Source organism: Drosophila pseudoobscura, chromosome 4 (assembly GCF_009870125.1).
Source record: "Drosophila pseudoobscura strain MV-25-SWS-2005 chromosome 4, UCI_Dpse_MV25, whole genome shotgun sequence".
Taxonomy (NCBI): Eukaryota; Metazoa; Arthropoda; class Insecta; order Diptera; family Drosophilidae; genus Drosophila; species Drosophila pseudoobscura.
This window is the reverse complement of record NC_046681.1, coordinates 29,337,208-29,364,788: the sequence shown is the minus strand read 5'-3', so window position 1 is coordinate 29,364,788 and position 27,581 is coordinate 29,337,208. Positions and strand designations below refer to the sequence as shown.

Here is a 27,581-nt window from a genome sequence, read left to right as displayed (position 1 = left end):
GGTACCCAAAGAGGACTACAAAAGCTGTCCACAGAACAGAAGGAGCAGTACAAATACCAAAAATTTGGACACATAATTAAAAATACAAAAGCATAAAGAGAGCGAGAGAGAGAGAGGGCGGAAGGAGTGGGAGGAGGGCGCCACTAATGGCTGTCGATGGCGATTAATTTATTGTTATTGCTTAGGTAAACAAAAGGCGGCACCAGAATAGAAATTGGTGCCCTGTAAAGCAGGGAATGAGGCAGGGAGCGGAGAATATTATTAGTAAACCAAATGCGTAGCCATAAATTACCACTCAGCGACCCTGAGAGAGATGCCCCAATGAATCCTGAGAGCAAAAACTTGGACCACAAAGCAGAAATGTAATGAAAATGCCTCATGCCTGACAGCTCCACCAAAGAGACGGGGCATGGGGGCATGGGGCACAAGGATGAGCCGGGATGAGAACCTTGAGGTGAAGCTAACCGAAGGCTGGTCAGACGTGCGTGGCCAAGGCCCAGGAAATGCTCACAAATTTGCTCTCTGAATTGATCGTGAGGTCGCATATTTTATTCCAGTCCTCCCTCCACCGATTTCAATCAGCGGCGGAAAGGGCCTCATTCACTTTTTCCTTTAGCACTCTCCTTCTCTCAATCAGCAATGAAATTGTGAGATTGATGAAACCCTGAAGAGCTCAAGGGCCAACCTTTGACCATTAAAGCCATGGGACTTAAAGTACATTTCCATTCCCTTTCCTTCAGTTCAGAGATTAGCCAATTTGCTAATCTTGAGCTCATTGACAATCTTGAAAAGAGTTTTGCTTCTTAGAAGGCCCTTGGTCTTGGTTTTAACTCTTTTCTATTCGGCAAACAATCGAACAACCGAACAATCGACTTAAGAGCTACTTTCCGCGGAAACCGAAACCCCCCCGCGAAAGTCATCCATTTTCTTGGCTTACTTCGATTACTCCACGGGACCAGGGGACGAGGACAAACTTAGCCAGAGAGGGGGAGGCGGTGTGTGTCCAAGGTGTTTTAATTAATTAGCTTTTTGTTTTTACGTTTCCACTCCTGGTCCCTGTACCTACCACCCACCCCTTCCCCTGCTGTCCATGCTTTTCTACCTCATTTCGATTGCGTTTTTACGACAATGCGCGACTAATTTGTGTAAATTAAATTTATCGACCAGAAAATGCCACAGCAGCCAGGGCTGGCCCCAAGCCTCTCCAACGGCATCCCGCCACCAGTCGGCTCTCACTTAAATTAATCATACGCAGTGGGGCCCCGGTACGCACTCATCGCGGAAGAGAGAGTAACCAACGCAATGCAGCGGAAATTTGGGTCAGTTTCTTCGCTTCCTCCGATGTTTGTAGTACCCTTGCAGAGGGAATGGTGATTTGGATCAGATGCTTGATAGGCAGGGATAAAGGAGGACGCACATACAGCATACGGGAGAAGTGGGAGCAGCTTGCTGGCAAGATGGGGCCATTACAGCAAGTACATATGTACCTATCTGGATCTCCAGAAGGGTACGCACTACTGCGACTCGGAAGACCCGACCTTCGTTCGTTCTTTTCTGTTGTTGTTTCCGTTTCCGTTTCGGCTGTTTTCGATTTCGATTTTGTGTGCATTAAGCATACGCAATGTGGTTCGACTGAGGCTGAGCGGGTGCTGCTGGAACTGAAGCTCATCATCAATGAGCCCAGTGGGGATGCGGACAGCCCCCTCCCCCCAGATATATTTGCAGCACTTTTTGGCCTTTAATGGCCGAGACCGTAAACAGGCAACGGCCCGAATGGCCTGCCAATTGCCCACTAAAGCAACTCGTGCTCGTACCTCATGTCCGTCCGCTTGGCCTGCTGCCAGTGGGGGGGTCACTGGTTCCCCACTCAGCCCCACAAGACACTCATGCACTTTCATTAAGTTTAATTAAATTCTCACTTTGTAAATGTCAATGCACAAACACATACAGTAGAGTACTATACAACAGAGCACTACAAAAGAAAAAACACTGAAAAAAGGGGCTATCTGCATGGCCATGAAGGTGGCAACTCCAGCGGAAGGATGCGAATGGTTGGCACTCTACGTGAGAGAGAACCGATCGAAATGCCTTGGAGTTCTACTGGATTCTACTGGCAAGCAAAGAAGAAGTCTTAACTTTTAGCTTTTTCTTGTATACAGGTATGTGCATACCCCTGCTACCCTGTACCTTTGGCTGCCACAAGCCTGAGCGAATTTATAGCCCTCGGGCATGGCGACAAAAATCTTTCGGCAAGCTGAGGCACAAATAACAACACGTCGTGGATTGTGCTCTGTTCTTTTTGTTTCGTCTCTCTTTTTTTGTGCTCTGCTTCATTTTTTGCTGGCGAAATTTTGCAGACATTGTTGGCTTTTAATTTGCCGACACGCAACGGCAACAAAAGGTAACTGCTTATTATGCAACAAACTTTTCTATTTCTCTGGCATTTTCACTTCTCTTTCTTTTGCTTGGGGTCGGAGTTGGGTTTGGCTTTGGCTTTATTAATTTTTGTGTATTTTTCATGGGAAATTTGTTGAGCGACGCCCAAAGCAGAGTCAAAAATGTTGCCATAAACTTAACCATAAATAATTCAAAATAAACTCCAGTCAGTGTGTGTCTGTGTGTGTGTGTCAGTGTGTGTGTGTGAGAGTGAGAATTTTGTGTCGTGCCAGGGATATTAACCCCAATTGCGCTTGGCACTTGTCGGCCTGCCCCAGGCGGTCCCTCTCTCCTTTCTCATTTGATACCCGGTACTTAGGAAGTTCAAGGGTATATGCATGGTCCCTTGAAAAACATTACTGACTCCTAGAAATCTCTGCAATCCGCACAGTTCTATGGCTATTGTGGAATAATCCTAAATAATTACAGCCAGAATGAGGTTCCTGTTTTCTTTGGCAACATTCAAATACCTTGGATCCTTTGGCGGGTATCCTGTAGTCGGTATATCGACTGATAGCCCTCTTCCTTGTTTCTTTCCGTTTTAAGTGTTTTCCTTAAGCGCCATAATCAGGCGCAACGAGAAAAACGAAAGAAAGAGATAGAGAAATAGCGGCATAGAAAACACGCAAATATGCAAATGTATGTGCCACATTCGTATGTGTGTGTGTGTGTGTGTGTGTGTGTGTGGTGGGGAGGAGGAGGAATATAAATTTAGTAGAATGTTTGTGCTCAGTCGCTGCTCCTGCTGCTCCTTAAGCCGCTTAGAGGCCGCCATGGGGCTAAGCAAACAACAAGCATCGACTGCTCAGCGCATACCCTTCAGATGCCACTCGACGGGGCAGATCAGTTGGCTAGAGGCAGATGGTAGAGGGTGCCTGTTGTAGGCAATTCAATGGAGTGGCACAGGAATTAAGTAGACCTGTCTCATCAGGGGCATCTTTTCTGAGTGGAACTATGAACTACTGGTCACCATATATATCCTTCATTTATCGAAAGTTTCTTGGTCTATAGAGTGTCAGAGAATCCTGCATTCGGCTAGTGCTCTTACCACTTCTTAGGCTTCCCTCTGCCTTGTTGCTGGTTGCCGGTTGATGTGCTCTTTTTTCTTGAGAATGCGAGTGTGTATTGTATTGTGCTCTGTGTTGTATTTTTGGCCTATGCATGTTTAAAATTTTATGTTTGCCAATGTGTTTGGCATAAATGCGCGCCTCTCTCTGGCCTTTTGGCTGTGTTCCGTCCGTACTGTTGTCTGGGCAAATGTTTGGCGCCATGTGGCATGCGGCAACATGCGTCTTGCATATAAATTTTCAAATGCCTGACATTTTAAAAGCAGATTTTGCTATTGGGCGGCTGCTGGCTTCTCCCCTTGCTGCATCTGACTCTTTTGCTCTGAGGCTTATATTGGGTCCTCCTTGGTTTTCCTCTTCTGCTGATTTCTCATCTGCATCTTCTCCATCATCGTGTTCTTTGATTCTTTGGTCTTGATTTGCCTTTAAGCGTTGTGTTATTACATTTTCCTAATTAATATTATCCCCGCTTTGATTTCGCACGAATGCGTCTCTGACCTTCTGCGCAGCACCGCTGCCCTCCAGTCAGACCTCCTCACCACCTAATGCCTCAAAACTGTCAACGCATTTTGGCCAGCAAATGCCCGAATTATGATGTCAACTCCGGAGTCAGCAGCACACACACGCGCGCACAGACCCCCACACACTCCTCCATCCACCCATCCACCCATCCAGCACCCACTCATTCATCCGCTCCGCTCGCGCATTCATTAATCATTACACAAAAGCTGAGGAATGCTCCACGTGGCCGCCTCGGAGCGAACAAATTTTGTTTCGTATAATTGTCATGCATGTGGCATAAGTATCCCAGAAAGAGACAACCCCACAACCCCGGCAAACCCCCACAACGCAAAAATAGCAACAAAAAATTATATTTCATTTCGTGTTAAATTGCGCATAAATACTTTTATGATGTGTGTGTGGGCGCTTAGATTAGAACTAGAGTTCTTGATGAGGCCGGTGACCCGGTTGTCACTGTTGTCGAGGATTTGGCTTGGGGAATTCTATCCGAACTTCTACCTACCTTTTGTTTCTTGGAAAAAATAAGCATATTCCTGCTGGAGTGTGGAATTTCTGAGACAATTTAAGGATTGCAGTGTTGTTTTTTGGCCTAGGGACTTGTAGCTTTCGTGTGGTCTACAAGTCTACAACTTCATATTTCAAAGATTTAACAAATAAAACCCAAGTTAAGCGCTTCGTAGCTTCATCCAAATAGAGTTTCCTTTTCCAGAATCTCCAAAAATTAATATATTAAAATGTGTGTAAATTCTTGGGTTACTAAACATTCATAATATCCCATTCAAGGTCATAGTTAGCTCTAATGTCAATCGACTTAAAAGATATATGTATATATTTTAATATAAGAGATTTAGAGATGTTATTTCGTGGAGCAAACATCTATATACGTAATTGCATTGCTGGCTATTTGACTATTTGCTTGGCTCAAACAGAGAGCCATAATTGCATGGCTTATTCAAAGTGTTTGCCCTGCCCACAAATCCCGTTAAGCGAGAGCTCCAGCAACGAGTCCGCAATCGAGACTGAAATCGTTGGCGGCTCCCACAGCCCCACGAAGTCTCCCGCGACGAAACGACCCGAAACGAAACGCAGCGAAAGGAGAGCACAGACCCAATTTGCATTCGTGCGGTTTTCGTTTCTCTCTCTCAGGCGCGCTTTCGCTCGTACGTGCAGAGCTTTTGGTCTTTTAGAGCGGGACGAACGGCATTGAAACGGCGCTCTGGCCGAAGCTTATCGGAGGAGAGCGGCATTGCCGCTCTTCGAGTCGCTTATGCCGGCAGCCACTCTCTCGCGCTCTGTGTGTTCTCTGAGGGTGGGCATTCGACTGTTAACGAATATGCAACTTCTGTCAGAGAGTTCCATGGGAATGCCTCAACTACTTGGGCACTACTTTGGTCTGCTGCTCTGCCTCCTCCTCCTCCCCCTCCTCCTGTTGCTGTTGCTGTTGCTCCTCTTCAATAGTCATGTATGTTATCGTTCTGTTAGCCCTCTGCTAGTGCTCTTGTCTCTGCTGCCGGCCTCTGCTTTGGTGCTTCTCTGCCTGGTCCTACCTTTGCTGCTGCCGCGCTGCAGGTGACCAAGTTTTTGGCTGGCTTCAGAGGCCCAGAAATATATTCACTTAATGCACGCCCGTGTCCGTTTTGCTTGATGCGCCACGTTCTCAGTTGGCTGCCTGCCCACCGCCCTGGCTCTCAGCCTCAACCCGTTTATTTTTTTTCCCCGCCGCCGACGCTGCCGCTACAGTGTGTGTGTGTGTGTGCTCTGTACCCTGTACCGTTAACGCGTGACTTCGAGTGCCCTTAATGCTGTAAATGAATATTTAATGTTAAAAGCACTTGTCGAAAATGCAGCAGTAACGACGGCGCGGTGGCAGAGCCAGCAGCAGCAGCAGCAGCATCAGGCAGCGCAGCGGTAGTTACAACTGCAGCCTCGTTCGGTTACCGGAGAGAGAGAGACAGAGAGAGGGGTGCGGTGCAGGGGCGTAGGGGGATGCTCAGGAAAGGGCTCGCAGCACAGAGGGGCACGGGGGGTGCTGTGCCGTGCCGACCAGTGTGCCGCTTCACTTAACGAGCAAGTTGATTTTAAATTGTTTTTGCAATTGGAGCATGCGATTAAATATAAATAGTTGCAGTCCGTTGGACCAACTTTAAAGGCTCCCATTTACAAATTAGCCCATCCCCCTCTCTCTTCCCCCCTCCCTCTGTGTACCCTTCCGAAAGGGTGTCTTGACTGGCTACTAACTATGTTCTGCCAGAGAGTTCCCCTTTATTCACGGCCTTGATTCCTCATTCCTCATACCCCTTGCCCCATGGCCAGCTCGCATAAATAATGTTTAGGCTCTCAGTTTTAGACCCATCTTGGCCGGGCTCCTTCTACGTCTTCTACTTCGTCTGCTCCCACTTAACGTTGTCTGAGACAAATGTTTATAAACCGCTTAATTATTCACTTGGCCTTTTCCTACCCAGCCCCAATCCATCCCTTCCTTTGTTTGGGGGGTGCGTGAGAGCCGGGTTCTGGTGGCACGCAAAACAAATTGACACAAAGGCTCAGATTTTGCGGTGTTAAGTCGAGGCGGCATAAATCACGGAACTCTCTTCTCGGGTCTCCCCTCGCTTAAGCAGTTCGGGGATATATTTCATAATTTTTATGTTGGCTAATGAAAAATTCGCTGTGCGCTGAAAGAGCACTCTTTTGATGGGGGCCCAATATAAATGAGGCCAGCCTGGAGAGACAGATCTGTGGAGAAATTAGCCAAGGGGAGGGTTTAGAAGAAAGCAACGAAGGGTAAGCGAATATCCCATTAAACTCATCAGCCAAGACTGGGCTGCTTCATCCCCCGAAATGTACGGGAATTTGGGGATTGCAAATTGCATTAAAGGAGCGCGCACCCAAGAAACTATCTCCTTCTGTCATCCTGTACCTTTCCTTGTGCTGTGTCTATATTCCACACATTCATTTTCCTTCTTTTCATATACTTTTCCCGCCCTTTCCCCGTTTTCCAGCATGTCTCAGCACAGTATCGTTTCCACACTCCCTCCCAGCATTCCATGGCATTCGTAACAAAGACACTCACACCCTGCTCTGGCTGTGCATTCCCACACTTCCTTCTGCTGGAGGTCCTTCACACCATAACGGGGACTCATGCTCGGCTGCAAATTGACCCGATTCGCAATTGTAAATGCAACACGCACGCGGCCAATTGGCAGCATGTCAAGCCAACTCAGCTCAGCTCCACTCTGCTCGACTCGAACGGAGCTCGGCCCAGGCTGCAATTTATTTGCACCATGGTGGGGATAGAAGGAGCCCCCGGCAGGAAATATCACCAAGAAGGTGGGGCTGTGGGCAGGCCTAAGCGTGGACTCGTCAGGACCCAAGACCCATCCTTACCTCATGTTTAATACACTTTGGAGCTGTGCCACCGAGTTGGGCTTGGGGATGGAGGGCATCATCCAGATCCAGATCCAGATCCAGTCAGTCATTGTGTGGCAGACTAAATATAAACTGCACTTCAAATGATGGGGCAACTCTGTATCTCTATCCGAGAGTGTCTCTCCCTCCCTCTCTCTATCCCTCTCTCCTCTGTGTGTGTGTGTGTGTGTTCGTTCCATTTTGCCCCGCTGTCAACGCAATTGCTGTCATTGCACTTAACGCACTTGCGCCCATTCCGAGGGGCTGAGTTTTGGACAGGGAACAGGCGCCTAGGCGGCGGCAGGAGACAGATGCGATGGCAGCAGGGGGCGGAGGGGGGCACAGCAGCATCCCAGTGCGACAACTGGCTGCAATTATGGCGTCTCAATGCGTTTTGTGCGTGGCTTTGTCAGTTAGCCTGGAAGCCTCGAAGCCTGGAAGCCTGCCGCTGCATATTTGCAACGGCAGCGACTATGGCCAGCAAGCGGCAGCTGTGTGGCAGCTGCTGTTGCCCCGCCTGCAGTGCGGCGGGCCGGGAGGCGGCCGGCAGCGGGACGAAAGCGTTTTGCTAGACACAAAAGCTTTGAATGCCCACGGGGCAGCCATTAGCCTAATAACGCCATGCACTGGCACACACGGACACACACATTTGCGAGGCAGGGGGGCAGGACACACTCTCCCACACACTCACACACACACCACACAGGCGAGCACAGTGGGACAATGGTTCTGGAAACCACTTTACAGTTATTGAATCCTTGAAAGTGCATCTTTAGATATGATTTACATGGACATCCCGGACCACTGTGCAACGGGGAAGCCGGGTTGAGATGGCGCCAGACTTGTTCCCGCCACGATAGCCCCATTGTCTCGCATGGGGGTTTTGAGCTGCTGCTGTCACGTGTGGCCCCACCACAACAGCAGCAACAACACAATAGTTGCAACAAACTGAATGACCGAGAGAGAAAGAGAGGCAGCGAGGCGGAGAGGCGGAGGGAACGAGACAGACAGAGAGACAGCATGATGAACGTCGCCTCAGCTTCGTTACAATTAACATAAATAATGGCCAAGTGGTCGTTGGCTGTCGTTGTTCTCCTCCTCCTCCTCCTCCTCCTCCTCCTCCTCCTCCTCCTCCCTGGCTCTCGTTGTTGTCGTTGTTTTTGCTGAAAAGTGGAAATATATTTTTCACTTTTCATTTCTAATTATGACGCCGGGGACATGCTCCAAATGCCACAAACAAAATGTTTTGTATTTTGCTATTGCTTTTGCTTCTGCTTCTGCTTCTGCACATTGTGATGCGGTCACACAAGTGAAAGGTGCACGAGTACTTGTATTTGCCTGTATTTACAGCCACAAATTGTAATAGGACCCTCGATGGAGCCTATAATTGTGGGGCAGTTGAAAGGCTTAACTAGTGGATGGGTCGGGGACACAGTTGACTAAACAAAGCAGCTCTTTGGGAGGTATGGAAGGGATTAGTTCACTATAGCATCGGTCTCTTCCCAAAGGTGCTGCACCCATTCTTCAAAGCTTTCCTCTTCAGAAACTTCACTTCTTTCCTTACTGAAGGCCTTTTGTTTTCAGCTTTTTACACACTATAGACAATATCTGGAATAAATTGCTGCCACAGAACTGTAAATCAGGGCTAAAAACATAGCCCGACAATTAATCACCAAAAGTGATCCCAATGTATCCCAGCAAACATACATTATTTATTCACTCAACCAAATTTCGATTTAACTTTGACTTAAAGCCAAAATTTGTTGCCTCAGCCGAAAATTCTTACACGAAAGTCGCCCAAAACATTTCCGTTGCTGTCAAACTCCGTTTGAAGTGGCCCGCAGCAGTCACTGCCTGCTTTACTGCCTTGCCCCACCCTTGGTCCTGATGCTGCTGCTGCTGCTGCTGCTGCTGCTGCTGGTGCTGGTGCTTCCCAAACTCATTCCTCAAACTGTGGCAACGTATGGTGGAAGCATTTTGTGGCATTCCGTTGCTGATGCAGTAACAGCAGCTTACGTTACGTTCTCGTGTACGCAACGTCTGAGGTTTGGCAATAAAATTGCACATTGTTGCCTCAACTTGTTGTTGGTGCTGTGGAAATACCAACCATTGCAAGATTTATATGTTTTGGCCCGCTTAAGTGGTAGTCAGACATTGGTTTTAGGGTCTCTCTCTCTCCCCCCCCCCCCCCCCTCTCCCCCTTCCCCCTCTCTCTCTCTCTCTCCCTCTCGCTCCATTGTGCCCCTGTGTTTCTCCGGGATAAGACGACTTTATAAGTCTAGACGGGATGGAGTTTCAGTTGGAGAGCACAGGAGGGTCACTCGGTGCTTGGTGACATTCAAATGCCGGGTAAAATATCCAGGCATCTGCTGAGATTTATGCGGATGATGTCCCCCGCATCAACCCGGTCCCAGCAGTCCAGGGTCAAGCATTTCTGTGCCATTTCTGTGGAAAAAACTTTCCACCAACATTTCCTACACACAGAATTTTCCTGTCTATCTTCTGTTGCTGTTGTTGTTGCTTTGTGTTTATATATATATTTCTTTTGGCCATATTATTGAGCAAGTTTCCTGGTATTTTGAGCACAACTTATGGTGCAAAAATTGAATTGAATTGCGTACTCAGGCAGCGAGAGGCAGGTCCAGGACCAGGACCAGGAAGAGGACCAGGACCAGGACCATGCTGGAGTTGCTCTTGCCGACTTCCTACGACCCAAGGAGCGAGCGAGCGAGAGAGAGAGAGAGAGAGGAAGTCGCAGACCGTGCAAAACCAAAAGTTTTCTGCTTTTACAGTCAACTTCCTCTCTCTCTCACACACACACACACACACCCAAATACATCCCAAAATTTGTTTAATTAAAATTTTTGTGCAAAATCTGTAAATTGTTTTCGGTTTGGTTGGTTTCGTTTCGTTTTCTTTTTTGAAAATAGTTCTGACAACACACAGAATTATTGCCACCAAAACTATGAAAATTGTTTAATTATTGCAAAGCGGCCATGGAAAAATCTTAAGGAAATAGCTTCCGGGGGGAGGCATGGATAGTTTTTGAACTATTAACTCACTTTGCAGTGTCTCTGTTTTAAGTTCAATTTGGTTTCGGGATAAGAAAGCTGCGGGGAGTACCAGATACAAAGTTCCGCCATAAGTAACTTGAGGTTGAAGTGGTTCTTATGGCACTCCCTCCGATCCCCCCGATCCCCACGCCCTACAATCTGCAGCTCAATGGCTGATTGTCTATCCGGCATGCCTTAACCATCAATTGTTCAGTAATCCGCGCATAATATAGTTATATAATTGTGACACGCACTGACGACAGTTGTTGTGCCTTTTCCCCTCTTCAAATGCCACAGAAAATTCATCAATTTATCATCCGAAACGATGGGGAGAGAGATGGAAAGAGGGGGATGGGGATTGTTTGTGTGTGTGGAAACTATCCACAAAATTCCCCCAGAAATCGACAACGCACAAAATTATTCAAGTCAATGAACAATTTAATTTATCATTAATATAAAATCCGACAAAAGGCAGAGCCCCAGAGAGAAGTGAGAGGGGGCGAAGTGTCGCGTGCTGGCGTGCTGCCATCGAATGCCACTTGAGCTAATCTCATATATCATCATCCCGGGGATCTGCTAACGAATGACGGTGAACCGGCGCCAAAGCCAAAGCCAAAGCCGAAACCAAACAAGAACGGTATTGGTGTTGGTGTTGGGCGTTAGTCCCAGCTTTTGATACCCTACATATATATGTATATGTAGATAGTCCTGCGATTCTGAGTCATTTCGATGGAGCCAAGGATTTATCCTTGGAGTGAGTTTGAAGAGCTCCTTAGAAATCCCTGGAAAATGATAGGACTCTCTTGCCTGGTGTAGGGCATAAGCAGACCAAGACCGGCTCCAACCTGACCCCGACGCTGTTCTCGTCGAACAATTTTTCTAATATGTTTGATTTTACTTTCAAATGGGCGACCTCTGGTGTCCCTGTCGCCCCCGATATCGGTCTGCCGCTGCCTGCCATAATTCTGAACGGGAAACTTGCTGGCATCAGCAGCAGAGGAAGAGGCATGGGGCAAGAGGCAGTTACAGACAGCAGGGGCAGACAACAGTGGCAGTGGCAGTGGCAGAAGCAGCAGTGTGACCATTAATACTCAATTGGCTGTGCTTCCCGTGTGGATTGTGGCCGTGGTCGTGGTATCCTCCCACTCTCTTTCTCTCTCTCTCTCTCTCTCTGTCTTGCTCCCACTATCTATTCCAGGGGTTTCTCTACTTGGTTGGCTGCCGTCATCTTTGTCGTCTTGTCCTGACACTTGAATTGAATCGAAATTGGTTATTAGCAATTCTTACGAGAATCCCAACGACGTACGACGCAGAGCGACATATATTGTATATATGGTGGAGGGGAAAGAGAGAGGAACAGAGAACGATGTTTCTTGCATCACTTGAAAAGCAAATATGTTGAAAGAATCAAGTTCCACAAGTCGTATGTCGGAAATGGTTAAGACTCCTTGGCATCCATTGATGATCCTGTGTACCCTGTAGGCTATACCCCTGTAGATCTCAAGACCCCTAGTAGGAGTAGCTGCCATCTGAATGCATCGATTTGTTGTGTTTCTGCAGGCTGTTGTCGAACCTGAAAGCATCCTTCAATGGGTGGGCATACTGATTAAATCTGATACTATTTTCCAATTAATGAAAGTCCCTTCCAGTTCGACAGTCAATAAAACATTAGCGAAACCATTGTTGCTACATCCATCCAGTGGCACAAAGTCTAGGTCATGGCATCGATTATCCTTAGCACAAACCACAAATACCCGCCGGACAAATGGATAACACACATACGTGTATACATATACATATATAGATATAGATTGGAAATAAATACGGGGATAGGAGTATGTGTGTGTGTGTGTGTGTGCGTGTGTGCGTGTATCTGGTACGCAATATTTATTTGCCACCTCATTTTTTATGGCCACAAGTTGACAGGAAACGAACAAAGCCTGGGGGCAAGTCAACTTTTGCCAGTTTGATAGCCGGTCCGTGTCAATGCAAACAATGCAGAGCGAAAGCTGGGGAGCCGCAGCACGAGTACGAGTTCGAGTACCAGTGCCACTGCCACTGCCACTGCCACTGCCAGTACGTATTGAACAGGAAGCTGGGAACAGAAAGCGGACATATCAATGGTTATTTGGAGGCAAAATGAAATCGTTTTTGTGTGTGCAAGTTGCGTTTCCGTGGAATCCATGGCAGCCGTGTTTACGATTCGATCGCATTCGCATTCGCACACGATTTTGAGTTTGATTTGTTTGCAGTTCTGGTCTGGTCTGCTCTGCTCTGCTCTGCTCTGCTCTGGTCTGGTCTGTTATGGACTGTTCTGGGTAAGTGTATGTGTGTGTGTGAGTGTGAGTGTGAGTGCATTCGCTTGGAATATCTAAGTTTTCCTCCTCCTATCACGAGTATTTCCGTACTCTGGCTCGTACTCGCACTCGCACTCCCTTCTGGCTCAGTAGGTTTCTGCTGATGTTCGCACAAAATCCAGCTCAAAATCGCATGCTTTATGCATAAATAAACAAATCACTGAAATCAAAAACATTGAAAATGACTTAAAAACTCAGCTCAATGTGCATCGATTCGGTGACTTGGACGAGTACTAGTATTCGCATTCGCATTCACATTCGCATTCGCATCCATATCCCCCGTCGACATGGCCATGGATCCGGGCATGTGTGCTCTCCGGTTTTCGGTTATTCCACTCGTATTTATTTGCGAGGGTTTTCACTTGCCATTTTGATATTTTTTCGCCGTTTTGGCTGGCATAAGATTGAATCGAAGGGAGAGACAGAGCCAAAACCAGAGCCAGAGAACTTGTTTCGTGGTTGCTTTAAAGGAACAGATTTCAGTGACGGAATTCATTCTTCAAGTATTAGATATATATAGTCTGAATATTCACCCCTTGTGCGGTATGAACTGTCTCTAAGATGATATTCGAAATGATAGCCAAAGCCAAATGAAGGTTGGGCCTAGTCCTATTACAGCCAGGCCTCTCTCCAGGCCCAGACACCCTCCTTCCCGGCACCCTCATGCATATTTATGGGCCATGCCACCCACATACGGCCTAAATAAAGTTGGGCCAATCATCATCCAATTAGAACTGTAAAATTATACTAATTACAACTTTGAAATTATAAATATGCAAATCTCAATCTTTGTCGGTTTTCCGTTCTGGTGTTTGTGTGTGCTGTGTGCCGTGTGTTGTGTCTGAGAGCAAAGTTTTGGCTGATTAAAAATTTCATCTATCGTATGTACATATACATATGTACGTATGTGTGCCCCTGTCCATTCGTTCCATCCGTGAGAGAGGTGCATACATTTGCTTAAATTATATTGACACCAACGCGCCACGTCTGCCCGACTGCTGATAAGTGAGCAAAGCCTTGGCTTGCCATCAAAAAGTCGGCGCTTAGAGAGTCCGCCAGGCGGACAGACATACGGACACTCCGGGCTAGATCCATACATAGAGTTGGAGAAAGGAGAAAAGGAGAGTGTGCGTTGGGCGGGGCGGCACACTCATGAAAGCCAGGCCAAGACCGTAATGCATAAATTATGACGGAGCGAAAGCCCACAAAATGCTAACTACACTCATACTCGTCCGCGTCCCAGCACACCCACCCACACGGCACAAAACTAAAACAAAACACAGAAATTATCCCATACAAATTAAAACAAAATACATAAAAGCAGAACTAAATAAAAAAGTTGCAAGACTTGCATAGGAGCAAGAGATATATTTCAGAGCCGACAGAAACGATGCTTTAAACGAATGGGTACTATGGGTACTTATATCTTCTATTTGATTTGATCGAAAGGAAAGTTCCCATCGCTACAGCGAAATATCCGAAATGCCAAGGAGATGGTTTTAACCCATTGAATGCCAAGTAAACGCATTTGAAGAATGCCCTGGCGACACTTTGTTGCCCAATTAGCGCACCCATTTCGTCCTTTATCCGTCTATCCGTATAGTTCCAATTCAGTGGCGGTGGGTGGGTGCGTGGAAGCCATCTCAGATATGCCAAACACGTGTCCTCCTCCCGTTGGAAAGGAGTGGAGCGTTGGTCACGTTCCTGGCAAGTAAATTCAATCAATTTGGGACGACACAAACTAGTGACAATTGTGCCACCACTCGGACCCTCTACTCGGCTAATTGGTTGCTAATTGTAATGCATTTTGCCCAGCTGCACTCGAAGGTCACCTCTAAGCTGGAACTGTCTTGGCCGAATACTCGCAGCTCGGGACTTGTCAGCCCCAGGCTTGGATAGTTCTTTTCCTTCTCGGCCTGCCAATTTCCATCTACGCATTACTTGATCATTTTCCAATTGACAGCCCACAGCTGTTGCCCAAGGTTTGCCCTCAGCCCTCAGCGCTCTACGCTCCTCCCTTGACCCTCCCTCGACCCTCTCTCGGCTGTCTGTTTTCGAATTGTCAAATTAAAACGGAAAAATGTTGAATTTGATTAGCGAAGCGTTAAAGAAAAGACACGGCCCCAGAAGTAGGTGGAGGGCGGAGCAAAGAAGCAGCGAGGAGTACGAGTAGGGCCAAAGATAATGAGCCTGTGTTGAGACATCGTTTAAGCGAAACTTTTCGCGATTCCTCTTTGCCGAACTGACGGTTCTCGTTGCTCGTCCAGGGTTGGATATGTCCAGGAATTGAAATATTAGTAGTCCAGGGATGCTAAGGGAATAACAAAGTTCCAGAACACCCAGTCCTTGCACCAGCTAGGACATCATTTGGTACAGATGGTACAGGCTTTTCCTTCCTCTACAATATCCTGACATTAGTCCCATATCCCCATTGGTAGGAAATTGGATCTTCTTGGCTGATCCATCCTCCAGCCCTGGCCAAATAGTTAGTCAGTCAAGCAGGAGGCAGCTATCATTGGCAGTTACACACTGAGCACAAGGGGCAACAGCGCTGCAGCTGCTATTCCGGCAACGCCCCACACCCACCTCCACACCCACCCCTCCACCCTCTGTAGTCACTCCTTTGGTGGATAATTTCGTAATTATTTAACTTAATGGAAAACAAACTTAATTTTCGTGCAGGAGGAACACAGCGAGAGAGAATAGCCGAAAAAATAAAACAGAACAAAAAACGTACAACACTTCAAGTCAGCTCTGCGATGGAAGAAGAGTGGGGGCGGGAGTGACACTGGGAAAGGGATGTTATAGATGAAAATTATTTAGTTTTTTTTTTGTTTGCTGGGTGCTGGGTGCTGGCTGTGTGTGTGTGTGTGTGTGTGGGTGTTTAGTCAAGCATCAGACAGAAAGAGATTGGATTGGCGCGCCTTTGGTTTATGCCTATTCCGAGCAAAGGAGATGCGCTGTAGTCCGGTTGAATTATTTATCCATTGTTCGGTTTGAGGGCTTCGGCTAATTGACAGCCCTGCACAGACTGGAGTGGAAAACCCTCGAAAAATGGCCGGGGAATAGTCCATGGCAGCGAAAAGTGCAAGCCTTGCCAGCGAACTTATTGCGGAAAGTTCAAAGGTTTCCATAATGAAAAGCGAACTGAAAACTGAAAACTGAAAATTGATAATCCCCGCGCCCCCTCCTTCCATTCCACTCCTCCAGGAGTCCATTCCGCCAGGAGTTACTACAGCGGATAAAGTTTTTGTCTGCTGAGGTCGGTACTGTCTGGGATCTTGGTTATTAAGTGCCGCAAAAGTTCCCAGCCCCAAAAATGATAATTGGGCATTGAGAAGAGAATTTCACCCGACCGCCATGCCGCCCATTCCCCTTTCCCCCTTTCGCTACATCCGACCGTCGAAAGATGCATAATTAACACAAAATAATGATAAAGTTCATGGCGAGCAAGGCTTTTCTTATCTCCGCCCATTCAATTATGTAAGTGTTCCCACCTCCCCGACCGCCAAGCCGATCCAATCCAAGCGAAACTAACGCGCAAGTTTCTCCAGGGAGAGCCAGAGATTTACAGCGAAACTTGGAGAGATGCATTCTCAAGTGAAGTGAAGCTGGGATTGGAGCAAGTTCGGCTCTTTTGGCAGCCGCCGTCCTGCCGGTCCTGGGGGCAGCGCCCACCAGCGGAAATTGTTCAATAATCAGCTTTGACCAGCTTAAGTCGTTTGGAAAATGAATTGGGATGATGGGAGAGACTTGAATCCCATAGAATAAATATCTCTTCGCATAATTATAAAAATGGGAAATTTTCCATTAAAGTTTTTGTTCGTTTATTGCCATTGCTGGACAGATTTGATCCTTTCGCGATAGAGTAGCATTGCATTGTGTTCCGATAGTGTTCGTTGGGCATGCGGTCTCGGAAGTCCATCTCCCCCTCCGTCAAGGTCCTGCGGTGCATAATGCTTATTAAGGAGTGAAGTGCCGCCACACACCATGATGCCCCGAACCCGAACCCGAACCCAACCCCGGCCCAGGCCCACCCACTTGCACTATTTTTTCTTTTCGTCCCCACTCCACTTCTATGCACCCTCTCTCTCTCTCTCTCTCTCCATCTCTCTTTCTCTGTCTCTCCCTCTGTTTGGGTTCTCCAACTGTTTTGCTATGACGCTTGAGTCAACATAAATTTAAATGAGTTGCCACTTAACTTTTAATTAAAAATTCACTTTTTATTTATTTAGTTGGAAGCGGAATGGACTGGCCCCGACCCAAACCTGCCACACAACCCACTCCCATTCCCATTTCCATTCCCAATCCCCTCTTGCACTTATTCTCCGTCCCTCTCCCACTAACTTTGATTTTAAAAAGTAGCGCCAACTAAAATAAAAAATTGCACAAAAAAAAAACGAAACTAAAAAAAGGAAAATAAGTAGGGGTGAAATAGGGGCGGAGCGGGGCGGGGCGGGGCGGGGCGGGGCGGGGATGCATTTAGTTTGGCATACGCGCAGTTTCATATAAATTAGAGTTTGTATTATTTTATTCTGCTTGAAATGAGCGCAAATGGTTTTCATTTAATTTGGCGCGAGACTTTAATTGCCATCGACTAAATAAACATTCGCGAGTGAACAAACGAGTGCAACGATATGTGAAGTTGGGCCGAAGAGGGGGGAAGCAAGCGCTCTCCCTTCATCCGTGTTGAGCCTGCATCTTTGAAAAACTAAAAGCCAGCAAAGTTAAGTTAATATTACGTGAAATCACCATCCAATTTTGAGTTCCTAAGTCTCATTTAGAATCAAACTCTTCTTCATACACATTAAAGCATTTTGGATTGCTTTCGGCATCGATTCAATGACAATTCGAACTACATGAGAACTTCTAATATTCTGATATTCGAGTGCTGAGTTCTGAGTGCTGAATGCTGAATGAGTTCGTATCAAGTTTATTTGATGCAAACGTGTTAATTTTGACTGCAAGACATGGCCAATTAATTACAATTGAACTGCTCTCTCAACACACCCACACACACCCACACACACGTACACACACGTACAAGAATGCTGGAAAGTCTGGATGCGTTGTCATGACTGTCAACCCACACTGTCCACGCATATTAAATTTGTTTGCTGAGGTTTATTGAACTGTTTGCCAGAGATTGTCATGCGGGGAAGGGAGGGATGGGAGGGGATGGGAGGGAAGGGAAGGGACGGCTGGCATTGGTAGTCCTTCAACTGGAATTCATGCATTCACATCCGTTTGTAATTTCCTACTTGTGCATGGAATACACGAGAGATATGTATGTGCATAGCATTGCTCGCCTCCAAAACGGTTCCACCAATGTTATGCAGTCAACCAATTGCATTCCAATCCCGGGCTCAGTCACTCACTCAATCTGTCTGTCTGTTACCTCTCTGTCTATATTTGGGTAGAGCACCCCGGTTCCGGCACCTCGTTCCTGGCAGTTGTATTGCTTTAATTTCATCATCATCACCATCACCATCACCATCATGGCTCTCATTCGTGCCCCGACTGCATGCAAATTTTCCCACCTCCGTCAGTGTGTGTGTGTGAGAATTTCCACAACTCAGTCAATATTATTGATCAGGCGTCAAATTTTGGAGGTGGGAAACTCAGAGTCTGTTGCACCCACAAATTGTGGCAAATTTTCATAGTTGGTCTATCCCCATTTACCACTGCCCGTGGCTGCCGCAGCTGGAGGCGGATTTGGCATATGCTTGGGGCTAAACGTGGCAAGGGTTGGTCTTAATGTCAGACTTCAGAGCAATTAGCTTGAATGCAAGAAGCAGAGTGACTGGGGCCATGGTTATTGGTAGGGTTTTATTGCAGCGCGTACTGTTTTCTGCCGATCGACTACTCTCCCTGGAAACTATTAATGATCCATACGAAGTTCTTCTGTACTCGATAACAGATTGGCAGAAGGCCCGCAGCCTCAGCAGCAGCAAGAGGACCAGGAATCGAATGCGAGTGGAGGTCAATTATGTCTATAAAAAGGATTTCTTGGCGAATTCTTCGTCGTCGTGCGGATTACATGGAAAATATTACGGCACGACGTACGTGCTTCGAAGGAGCATACTTCACCGACACCGTCTTCCCTCCTGCACGATTCTGTGTTTATCCCATCGGCTTTGATCGGGTAAGTTATTTTTCCACTATTCATCTTTTACAGACAATTTTTTCTTGTTCGTCTTCTTTTATTTTGTATTCCCTCATCGCGGTCCCCTCTTTTTAGCTCACTAGGTAATTTATTTATTTATTAATTTACTTTATTTATTTCTTCCTTTAATTTTCGAAATTTGGCGTCCCGACGGCTGCAGCAGGGACAGGTGATCGACGGCGTAAGTGAATCAGTAGATAATTGTGGATATATTCTGAAATATATATTAATTCACAGAGGATCTATGTACCCCACAAACCTTTGCCACAAACCGAGTCGTATCCGATATCCCCCGCCAGACGGAGTCCTATTAAAGCATTGCCGAGGCGGATTCGAGACAGACCAAGGCCTAGAAGCACACCCTTGCCATCGTTATCCTTCAACCCGGCCATCGACAACAAGGACTTTGACGATGGGAATACGCGGGCTACTACACTCCAGATATATTTCGTTCTATGTAGTTAGGTTTAAGGATATACGCGTCCATATATTTAAATAGTAAATAAAAAGTTTTTCCCCTTGTTTATTTATTTATACTAAGCTTAGTTATGATGAATAAAACTATTGAAAAATCATCCTTTCTGAATCCTGTATCCGGTATCCGGAAAACTATCCCGATTACAAAAAGGCCTGGAACGCCCAGATCGGTTCGAAAATAGCCGAGAATACTAAATATGTATAGCCTATGTTGTTGGAAGAAAATGAAACCAGTATTTAAATGATATGCACATCCAAATGTTTGGAAGGCTATATCTCACATAAATATGGCCAGATCGGTGAAAGACCAACTTTGCCAGGATCGTAAGGATCCAGACTGTCGAACGGCATCAAAATCTCCACTACGAAAATGAGGCTGATTTTTGGCAAATTTCATGATGGTTACATCATATTCCGATTTCGTCGCTATTTGGACGGCTTCCTGTGATCGTAAGAAAATCCTTGATTGGTGAAGCCCTTATCAAGGATATTTTCTCCAGTCATATTTTCCTGTTTTCCTGACTGTTAAATAGGATCGTTTAATTGGAAAACCCCCGCGTTCCATATTAATTCATAAAAACTAAACTTAGTATGAATAAATAAACAACTGGAAAACAGTTGTATCTATCTTAAACCTATCCTAAAACAACAACGAGATCTATCTAGAGTCTAGTAGCCCGCGTAGCCAATCCATTGGTTACCATAGTCAAAGTCCTTATAATGTAAATGTAAATGACCAGGGTAAAGGACCATTGGACATCCCGAGAGGAGAAGGAGCTGCGGCGGAAGCTGGAGGGAATACAAAATAAGAGAAGAGGAACAAGAAAAAATGGAAATGATGAACGGGTTGGAAATAAAATAACATTACCCGGTCAATCACAAAACGGCGAAAGGCGAACGCCAAAGCTGAAGACCCTGGGATCTTATCCAGAAAGTTTGTTTGCTACATGTTCGGTAATACACATCGGTAACATGTAAGCTACATGCACATGTAATTAATCTAACCTATGTCTGACAAAGTCTCGCCGCTGTATGTAAATTATATTCTTGTCACTCGACAAATGCTGAAGTGCATGAAATCTTCATACAATTTGGATTTCTCAGCAGGTGGCGCACCCACCAAACGCCCTCTAGTAGACGGCAGCGGATATCCGGGAAGCTGATATGTATGAAACCTTAACATAAAGTGAGTTCCAACTATGACATCCTGCGCGCCACGGTGCTCGGTTTCATCTGGTTTAGTTCTTCGCTAAATTGGACTAAAACTGAACGAGTCAATTTCGAATGCGAAATACTGCCAATTCTTAAGTCACATTTTTGCGACGTTGTTAGTGCTGCCAATTATGTAAGTAAGAGAGACAGCAGAAAGCCGGATATCAAAGATGCGGATATCATATCCTGCATGAGGTTCAATCAGGATGGCAGAAAAAACGCAGAAGCGTCTGCAGCTGAAGGCAGCAAGCACGCAAGCACAGGAGGAACATGTGCCCACAGAGCCCATTTGAACGATCTGCCAGATAGAGAGCACCGACTGGTTGGGAGCGACACCGGGAACACCGGGGACCTCGCAAAACCTTCCTAAAGCTTTGTTAAAGCAAAAGAATACAATAATTGATACACAAATACCCATTTGTTTTCGCGCCTACCCGGACTTCTTTTTTGGTTCATCTGGCGTCTAACAGCTCTAATTTTTTTGTCAGTAATTCGGGTCATAGAATATTTTGCTATTCAGAATTTATTAATCAAATCAGTTCAAAAGGAAAAACAAATTATATGAATAGCATTATTGTTAGATTCGATAACACATTCATTCATTCGATTCTTTCATTCATTCACCCGATTCATTCGATTATATGCTTTTTGCGCTGTGAAAGGACGTAAAATTGTATCTCGAGAATGTATTTATATATTCAGCAAATACACTTGCAGTATTCCATGCCGCCACCTGTTGCATAGGTACAAAGCTGGTCCGTTGTTCTTGAGCATAATCCATTAATTCTTCGATGCGTCCACTTGAAGTATCACAACACAAAATTTAAATAAATATAATTTCTTCAAAACATTGCAGTTAACATAAACTATTTCGATAGCACATCGATACCTCTCGCGCCTAACAGCACTTTTCGTTGGCTGTCCGCATAACATAAATTTGTCGAGCTGCATTTCGCGTCTAACAGCTCTAATTATTATGTTTTGTGGTCAAAACAAACAATTCGTACCAAAGACACCTCAATCTAAACAATTTGCAATTATTACACAAGTTAGTTCGTTGTTTTGTTTTGTATCCGATGCGTTCCTGCATGTAATTGCGCGTCCTGTATTCTTATATATAATAGTCATTTACTTGCAGGACTATGGAGGAAATATGCAGAGTTTGCATGGCAAACTCCGGAGCATTCACAAATATTTTTGATGAAAGACCAACATTGGATACTTGTATTGCTGACATGATAGCACAGTGCACCGGGTACGTGGTTAGGCGAGGCGATTTACTACCAGAAAACATATGTCCGCCCTGCCTCGAGGATGCAGTGAGTGCATTCACCCTTAAGAAAACCCTTGAGCACAGTCATAAACTCTATTTCCCAGTGATGGAGGAGTATAGAGAAGAAGACATCTGTGACAATCTGGAAGACGAGGATTGGGAACCCTCAGATATTGAAAGTGAGCAATCGATCCAATTTGAACCCCATGCAGAGGTCCAAAGTGATAAGGATCTCGATAATCTCTTCAAATGTAGTCTTTGTCCAAAGAGCTATACGCGTCAATCGAATCTAAATAGACACAAAAAAATACACAATGTGGAACGTCCCTACAAATGCGCCGACTGCCCAAAATCCTTTCATCAAAAATCCCAGCTCCAATCACACACTCGAACGCACTCAGGTGATCAACCTTACCAATGTTCCTACTGCTCGAAGTTTTTTGCAAATAAATATAATCTTGAAAGACACACCCATAAGCACACCGATGATCGACCCTTCAAACTTTCGCAATGCTCGATGTCGTTTAAACAAATTGCCCATCGTCAGATACAGAACCGCACACAGCTGGGTGATCGACTCTACCAATGCTCCCATCTTCAAGACCACACACGTTTCCCTTCAAGTAAAAAACACTACCTATGCTCTCACTGCACAAAGTCATTTAGCTCGCAGGGATATCTAAAGATTCACACCCGTACGCACACAGGCGAACGACCCTATATATGCTCTCACTGTTCAAAGTCTTTCTCCCAACTGTACTGTTTCAAAAGACACCTGCGTTGGCACAGAAATGAACGACCCTTCAAATGTTCCGACTGCTCAAAATCCTTTACAGAAAAACACAATCTCAAGGCACATAGCCGTACTCACACTGTAGAGCGACCCCTTCAATGTTGTCACTGCCCGGAGTCATTTCAAGAGAAAGAGTCACTCAAATTGCACATCCAAAAATGCGCGATTGAGCGACCATATCAGTGTACCCACTGCTCCAAGTCATTTAAACAAAAAGCCCATCACAGCGCACACATACGTACTCATACTGGGGAGCGACCGCATAAGTGTTCTCACTGCTCGAAGTCATTTACACAACTCTCTCATCTCCAAATACACATTCGCACCCACACAGGTGAAAGACCCTACCAGTGCTCTCACTGTTCGAAAACCTTCGTACAAGGATCTACTTTTAACAGACACATTCGTTCGCAACACGGCTGAACGAGCCTACCAATGTGCTTAGGGCTCGAAGCTATTTTAAGAAAAGGCCCATTTCAACGGTCACATAATATTCTCTCTCACTGGGAAGAACGACCGAAGTAGTGCTTTCAGTACGATGCCGGACGTCAACGATATTTAAAAAACAAAACGATGTGCAAATAATTTAACTTTGATGTTGATATGGTAGTTATTATAATAAAAACATTATACAATGACAAACAAAAGGTTTTTATCCATAACAAACAATTCCGTGTTTCAGGTTTCGTATAGTTTTAAAATTGTTGATGCCACAGATGTTCGTCCTTTGCGCGGGAATATACTTGCAACAGTGGAATATCGACTATAGTCTCCGAGATATAGGCGCTCATCGGGACAGACGGACAGATATGGTTATGCTGATCGAAAATATTTACTTTATGGGGCTGGAAACGGTTCTTTCTGCCATATAAATATGTACATGTATGTGTACTTGCACGCATATAATAATCCTTATTCTCTTTAAGTACCGGGCATACAAATTGGCAGATATGACAAGGCCGAAGGAAGAGCAGTGGACTGGAGTTGATAAGAAACTCCAGGAAAACTCAAGAGCAAACCAGCATCTAGATTCGGTTTAAGTACTATCCTAAGTATTACTATCGTATCCTTCAATTTAAAAAAGCTGTTCTGGTGATAGCAACATCCGAACCTCCGAAATTCTCCAGCTATGACCGTTCATTGCCCGGAATGCCGATCAGTGTGAAATATATGTGATTATCCAACTAATGCTATAGGCCTAGTCCGGATACATGCATCTCCCCAATGGTAGCTGATGAGGCTCGAAACCTAAATACAAAAAGGAAGGAACAAATTCAAGTGGCCAATGGACTGATATACTCCGAGGTGTTCATCACTGCTGACAAGGTGTCAGAAGCATTCAACGGCATCTAAATGTTGAATGTTTGGAAATTAAAGCAAAGAATTTGCTGCGAAAGGACTTTTGAGAATTTATTTACATAAAAAGCAAATATTTACATATGTATCTTCATCAAATCCACTTACAGTATTCCATACCCCTAGGCGTTTCTCTTGCGCATAATCCACTAGTCCTCCGGTGCATTGCAGATATGCATTTAAATTGTGCTTTATCTTGTTCTGTCTTTTTGAAAAGATCATACAGCTTAAAATTTAAATAAATATAATTTCAACAAAACATTGCAGCTGACATAAAATATTTCGATAACCCGTCGATACCTCTGGCGCCTAACAGCACTTTTTGTGGGCTGTCCGGACAACATAAATTTGGCGAGCTACATTTCGCGTCCAACAGCTCGTTTTATGATGTTTTGTTGCCAAAACAAATAATTCTTGCCAAATACAACAAATTGTCGTCCATTCTCGGAAAAGCGCATCGAAACGCATATAACATGAACAATGGAAACCCAAATATAGTATTTAATCCTCTGATCAGTTGCATACAGAAGGTAGTGCTCTATGAGACCCGCACAGTAAGTAGATGTCACTTTTAATTGAAAATTTTATTTGATAACTCTGCGTGTTTCAGCGTTTGTATTTGGTGGGCAGCAACAACCGCGAGACTAGATTTCGGTTGCTCACCATCGATCGGCTGGCACACAACCGTTTGAGTATCGAGGAAAATGCCAACGAGTTCAATAACTTGGAAATCAGACGATTTGTGGCTTCCCTCACGGGCTCACCGAAGGTGACATCAGCCTATGGGGTGTTGGGCTTTGTCAGATTTCTCGAGGGCTACTACCTGATACTGGTTACCAAGCGCAAGTGTTGTGCCTTCATTGGAAATCATTTGGTCTACACCATTAAGGACACAGTAATGGTACGTGTGAACGAGGTGACATCCCAGCGACCACCGCACCCACACGAGGATCGCTACAAGAAAATGTTTCAGAACATCGACCTGCGAAGCAACTTTTATTTCTCCTATTCGTATGATCTGACACGAACGCTGCAGTATAATGAATCGGCGCCGCGCTTTGTGGGAGCCAAAGTGGACCTGGATCGGGACGAGCCACTACCCGACTGGAACACGCTGACTAATAACGTGGCACAGATTCATGAGCGTGTGGACTATGCATTTCGAAGCGATTCCCGCAAGCGTTTTGTATGGAATGCCTATCTTCTGCAACCAATGGAGGGTATAATGCTAAAGGACTGGCTTCTGGAGGTCACCCACGGGTTTGTTAGTCAATCGTGCATCAGCATCTTTGGACGGCATGTAAATGTCTGCCTTATAGCGCGACGCAGTACGCGCTTTGCGGGTACACGCTTCCTAAAGCGAGGTGCAAACTTCCAGGGCGATGTAGCCAATGAAGTGGAGACGGAGCAAATTGTAAGCGACGGTCAGCGACTGTGCGCCTTTACGCAAATGCGGGGCTCCATACCATCCCACTGGTCGCAGGACATCAGCAAAATGGTTCCAAAGCCTCAGATACAGGTGGTCATATGTGATCCCTACGCTCAGACTCCCTCGCGGCATTTTGAGCGACTGCTGTTCCACTATGGGGCACCATTAATAATGCTTAACCTGGTTAAGAAGCGAGAGCGTCGGAAGCACGAGTCTATCATCTCAAAGGAACTGGAGTACAGCATTCGCTATCTAAATCAGTTTCTACCTCCGCCGCATCGAATGAAACACATACACTTCGATATGGCTCGTCAGAGCCGTTTGAGTGGTGGAAACGTCATGGATCAGTTGGCTATATACGCGGAAAGTGTGATTCAATTGACGAATATGTTCTTTAAAGCTCGAGGCAGCGAGCTCAGCCTTCAGACTGGCATTGTACGCACTAATTGCGTGGACTGCTTGGACCGAACCAACTCGGCCCAGTTTGCCATTGGAAAGTGTGCATTGGGGCACCAACTAGAGAGATTAGGTTTTCTGAAGTCGGCCAAGCTAGAGTTTGACTCGGATTGTGTAACGATGCTGGAGCACTTGTACGAGGAGCATGGTGATACTCTAGCGTTGCAGTATGGTGGCTCTCAGCTGGTCCATAGGATTAAGACATATCGAAAGACGGCTCCCTGGGGCTCCCAAGGCAACGATGTTATGCAGACCCTCAGTCGCTACTACAGCAATACATTTAGCGACACTGAAAAGCAGCACAGCATCAATCTCTTTCTTGGCATTTACAAGCCCAGTCACACAAAATGTGAGTATATCATTTAGTTCTGCGAATGTAACTGCTATAGTGGTATTTTTGTTTTTTATCTAGTGACTCAACCTATATGGGAGCTACAAACCGACTACGATATGCACAATGACTTTGTGCCCAGCACGGATAGCAAACAGATCACCGATTGGGTTCGTCATAAGGTACGGGAGTGCTTGCCATACTCGTGCGCCGATTCGAACAAACTCGTCAAGGAGCTGTTCCGCGTACACAGCAATGGCTTGGAGATGATCGATGCCTACTCAAATTACCATCAGTCCTTCAAGTGGACCGATCTTAGCGAACACATTGCCTTTGAGATAAGCCAGCTGGCAATGCGCTTTATGCCCACATTCCGCACAAACTACAGTCCGTTTCAGAGACAGATTCAGACGTCAAGGAAAGCTCGTCAAAATCCCTCGATGACTGGCCATAGTTCCACGGGGTCGACGAACAGCAACTCTTCAAGCTCTAGTGAAGGCGATGACAGCTCCAGCGATGAGGAGCTTAGTGCCAGCTTTGCCGAGAAAGAGGCCAAGCAAACAGAATCGGCTGAGCCGGCCGCTATAACGCTGGCTTCGGTGCTCCCCTCAATGGATCAGGTCTATGGCTGCAGCATTAATGCGCCCTCCAAGCAGAGCATGGCCATCTATAAGAAATACGTCCAACTGGAAAAACTGTCCAGTGGAGGAGCTCGGCCTGCCCAGACTTCCGTGGCCCAGCGCGACCAAGAGCTCGCTAAGATCATGAGGGGCATCACGCTGCGCCCCCTGAGCAACTATGGCACAAACTCGTATTTGAGTGTGCATCCACCGACCGTTCCCAGCAAAAGTCAGATTATCTATGGAGAGTACTGCAAAACACCGCGCAACTTCAGTGCCGTGCCAAAGTTTGAAGAGTTCGATGTGCTCTATCGATATGTACAGAAGCTATAGAAGCAGCAAATTATTTAATTCGTATGCTTATAAGTATTTATGTACATTGTATCTACCTAAATGTAATTGTAAATTGTTTCCTAATTAAATATTTCAATCTATTCGGCGACATCAAAATTAAATTGTGTATTTCTTCTATGTGTGAACAAAAAGCAATGCCTCAAACTGTTCATACGAAAAGCTTTAATCTGTTTCACACTAATGCCCAATTGTCATTTAATTCGTTGTTGGGTTTGTTGTTTGTTGTATTAGCATTAAATATAATTTAACATGCCTTCCGCGCCTAACAGCACAT

At 45.7% G+C, this 27,581-nt stretch overlaps 2 protein-coding genes and 2 long non-coding RNA genes across 8 annotated transcripts in view; 2 read left to right on the top strand and 2 right to left on the bottom strand.

Moving 5' to 3' along the window:
* LOC117184131 (uncharacterized) overlaps positions 1–27,581 on the bottom strand; it is a 74,708-nt gene that overhangs the window by 43,439 nt on the left and 3,688 nt on the right. The gene's annotated exons all lie outside the window — the stretch shown is intronic.
* LOC26533994 (zinc finger protein 239-like) lies at positions 21,593–23,607 on the top strand. Of its 3 annotated transcripts, XM_033380429.1 has the most exons (3): positions 21,593–21,743; positions 21,834–22,014; positions 22,073–23,607. In XM_033380429.1, exons 2-3 carry the CDS (start codon positions 21,990–21,992, stop codon positions 23,182–23,184), a joined length of 1,137 nt encoding a protein of 378 aa, XP_033236320.1. In that variant the 5' UTR covers positions 21,593–21,743; positions 21,834–21,989; the 3' UTR covers positions 23,185–23,607. The 3 variants fall into 3 exon arrangements, with proteins under 3 accessions (XP_033236320.1, XP_015036472.2, XP_033236319.1); XM_015180986.2 differs by having other exon boundaries at positions 21,834–23,403; XM_033380428.1 differs by having other exon boundaries at positions 21,639–21,743; positions 21,820–23,607.
* On the bottom strand, positions 23,347–24,354 carry LOC117184130 (uncharacterized). 3 transcript variants are annotated; one of them, XR_004469345.1, is made up of 2 exons: positions 24,226–24,354; positions 23,347–24,110 (listed from the first exon to the last, which is right to left on the bottom strand). It is a non-coding gene; the product is annotated as an uncharacterized lncRNA (long non-coding RNA). The 3 variants fall into 3 exon arrangements; XR_004469344.1 differs by having other exon boundaries at positions 23,347–24,149; positions 24,226–24,344; XR_004469343.1 differs by having other exon boundaries at positions 23,347–24,160; positions 24,226–24,318.
* Positions 24,481–27,403, top strand: FIG4 (polyphosphoinositide phosphatase FIG4). Its single transcript, XM_001357044.4, has 3 exons — positions 24,481–24,671; positions 24,728–26,351; positions 26,415–27,403. Exons 1-3 carry the CDS (start codon positions 24,591–24,593, stop codon positions 27,284–27,286), a joined length of 2,577 nt encoding a protein of 858 aa, XP_001357080.1. The 5' UTR covers positions 24,481–24,590; the 3' UTR covers positions 27,287–27,403.

Excerpts from the sequence above, each read along its gene's own strand:
- LOC26533994 (XM_033380428.1), top strand. The coding sequence starts at position 21,672 with ATGTTTTGTGGTCAAAACAAACAATTCGTACCAAAGACACCTCAATCT. Across the intron at positions 21,744-21,819 it reads AATTTGCAATTATTACACAA|TCATTTACTTGCAGGACTAT; the intron begins GTTAGTTCGTTG and ends TATATATAATAG.
- FIG4 (XM_001357044.4), top strand. The coding sequence starts at position 24,591 with ATGAACAATGGAAACCCAAATATAGTATTTAATCCTCTGATCAGTTGC. Across the intron at positions 24,672-24,727 it reads TGCTCTATGAGACCCGCACA|CGTTTGTATTTGGTGGGCAG; the intron begins GTAAGTAGATGT and ends TGCGTGTTTCAG. Across the intron at positions 26,352-26,414 it reads CAAGCCCAGTCACACAAAAT|TGACTCAACCTATATGGGAG; the intron begins GTGAGTATATCA and ends TTTTTTATCTAG.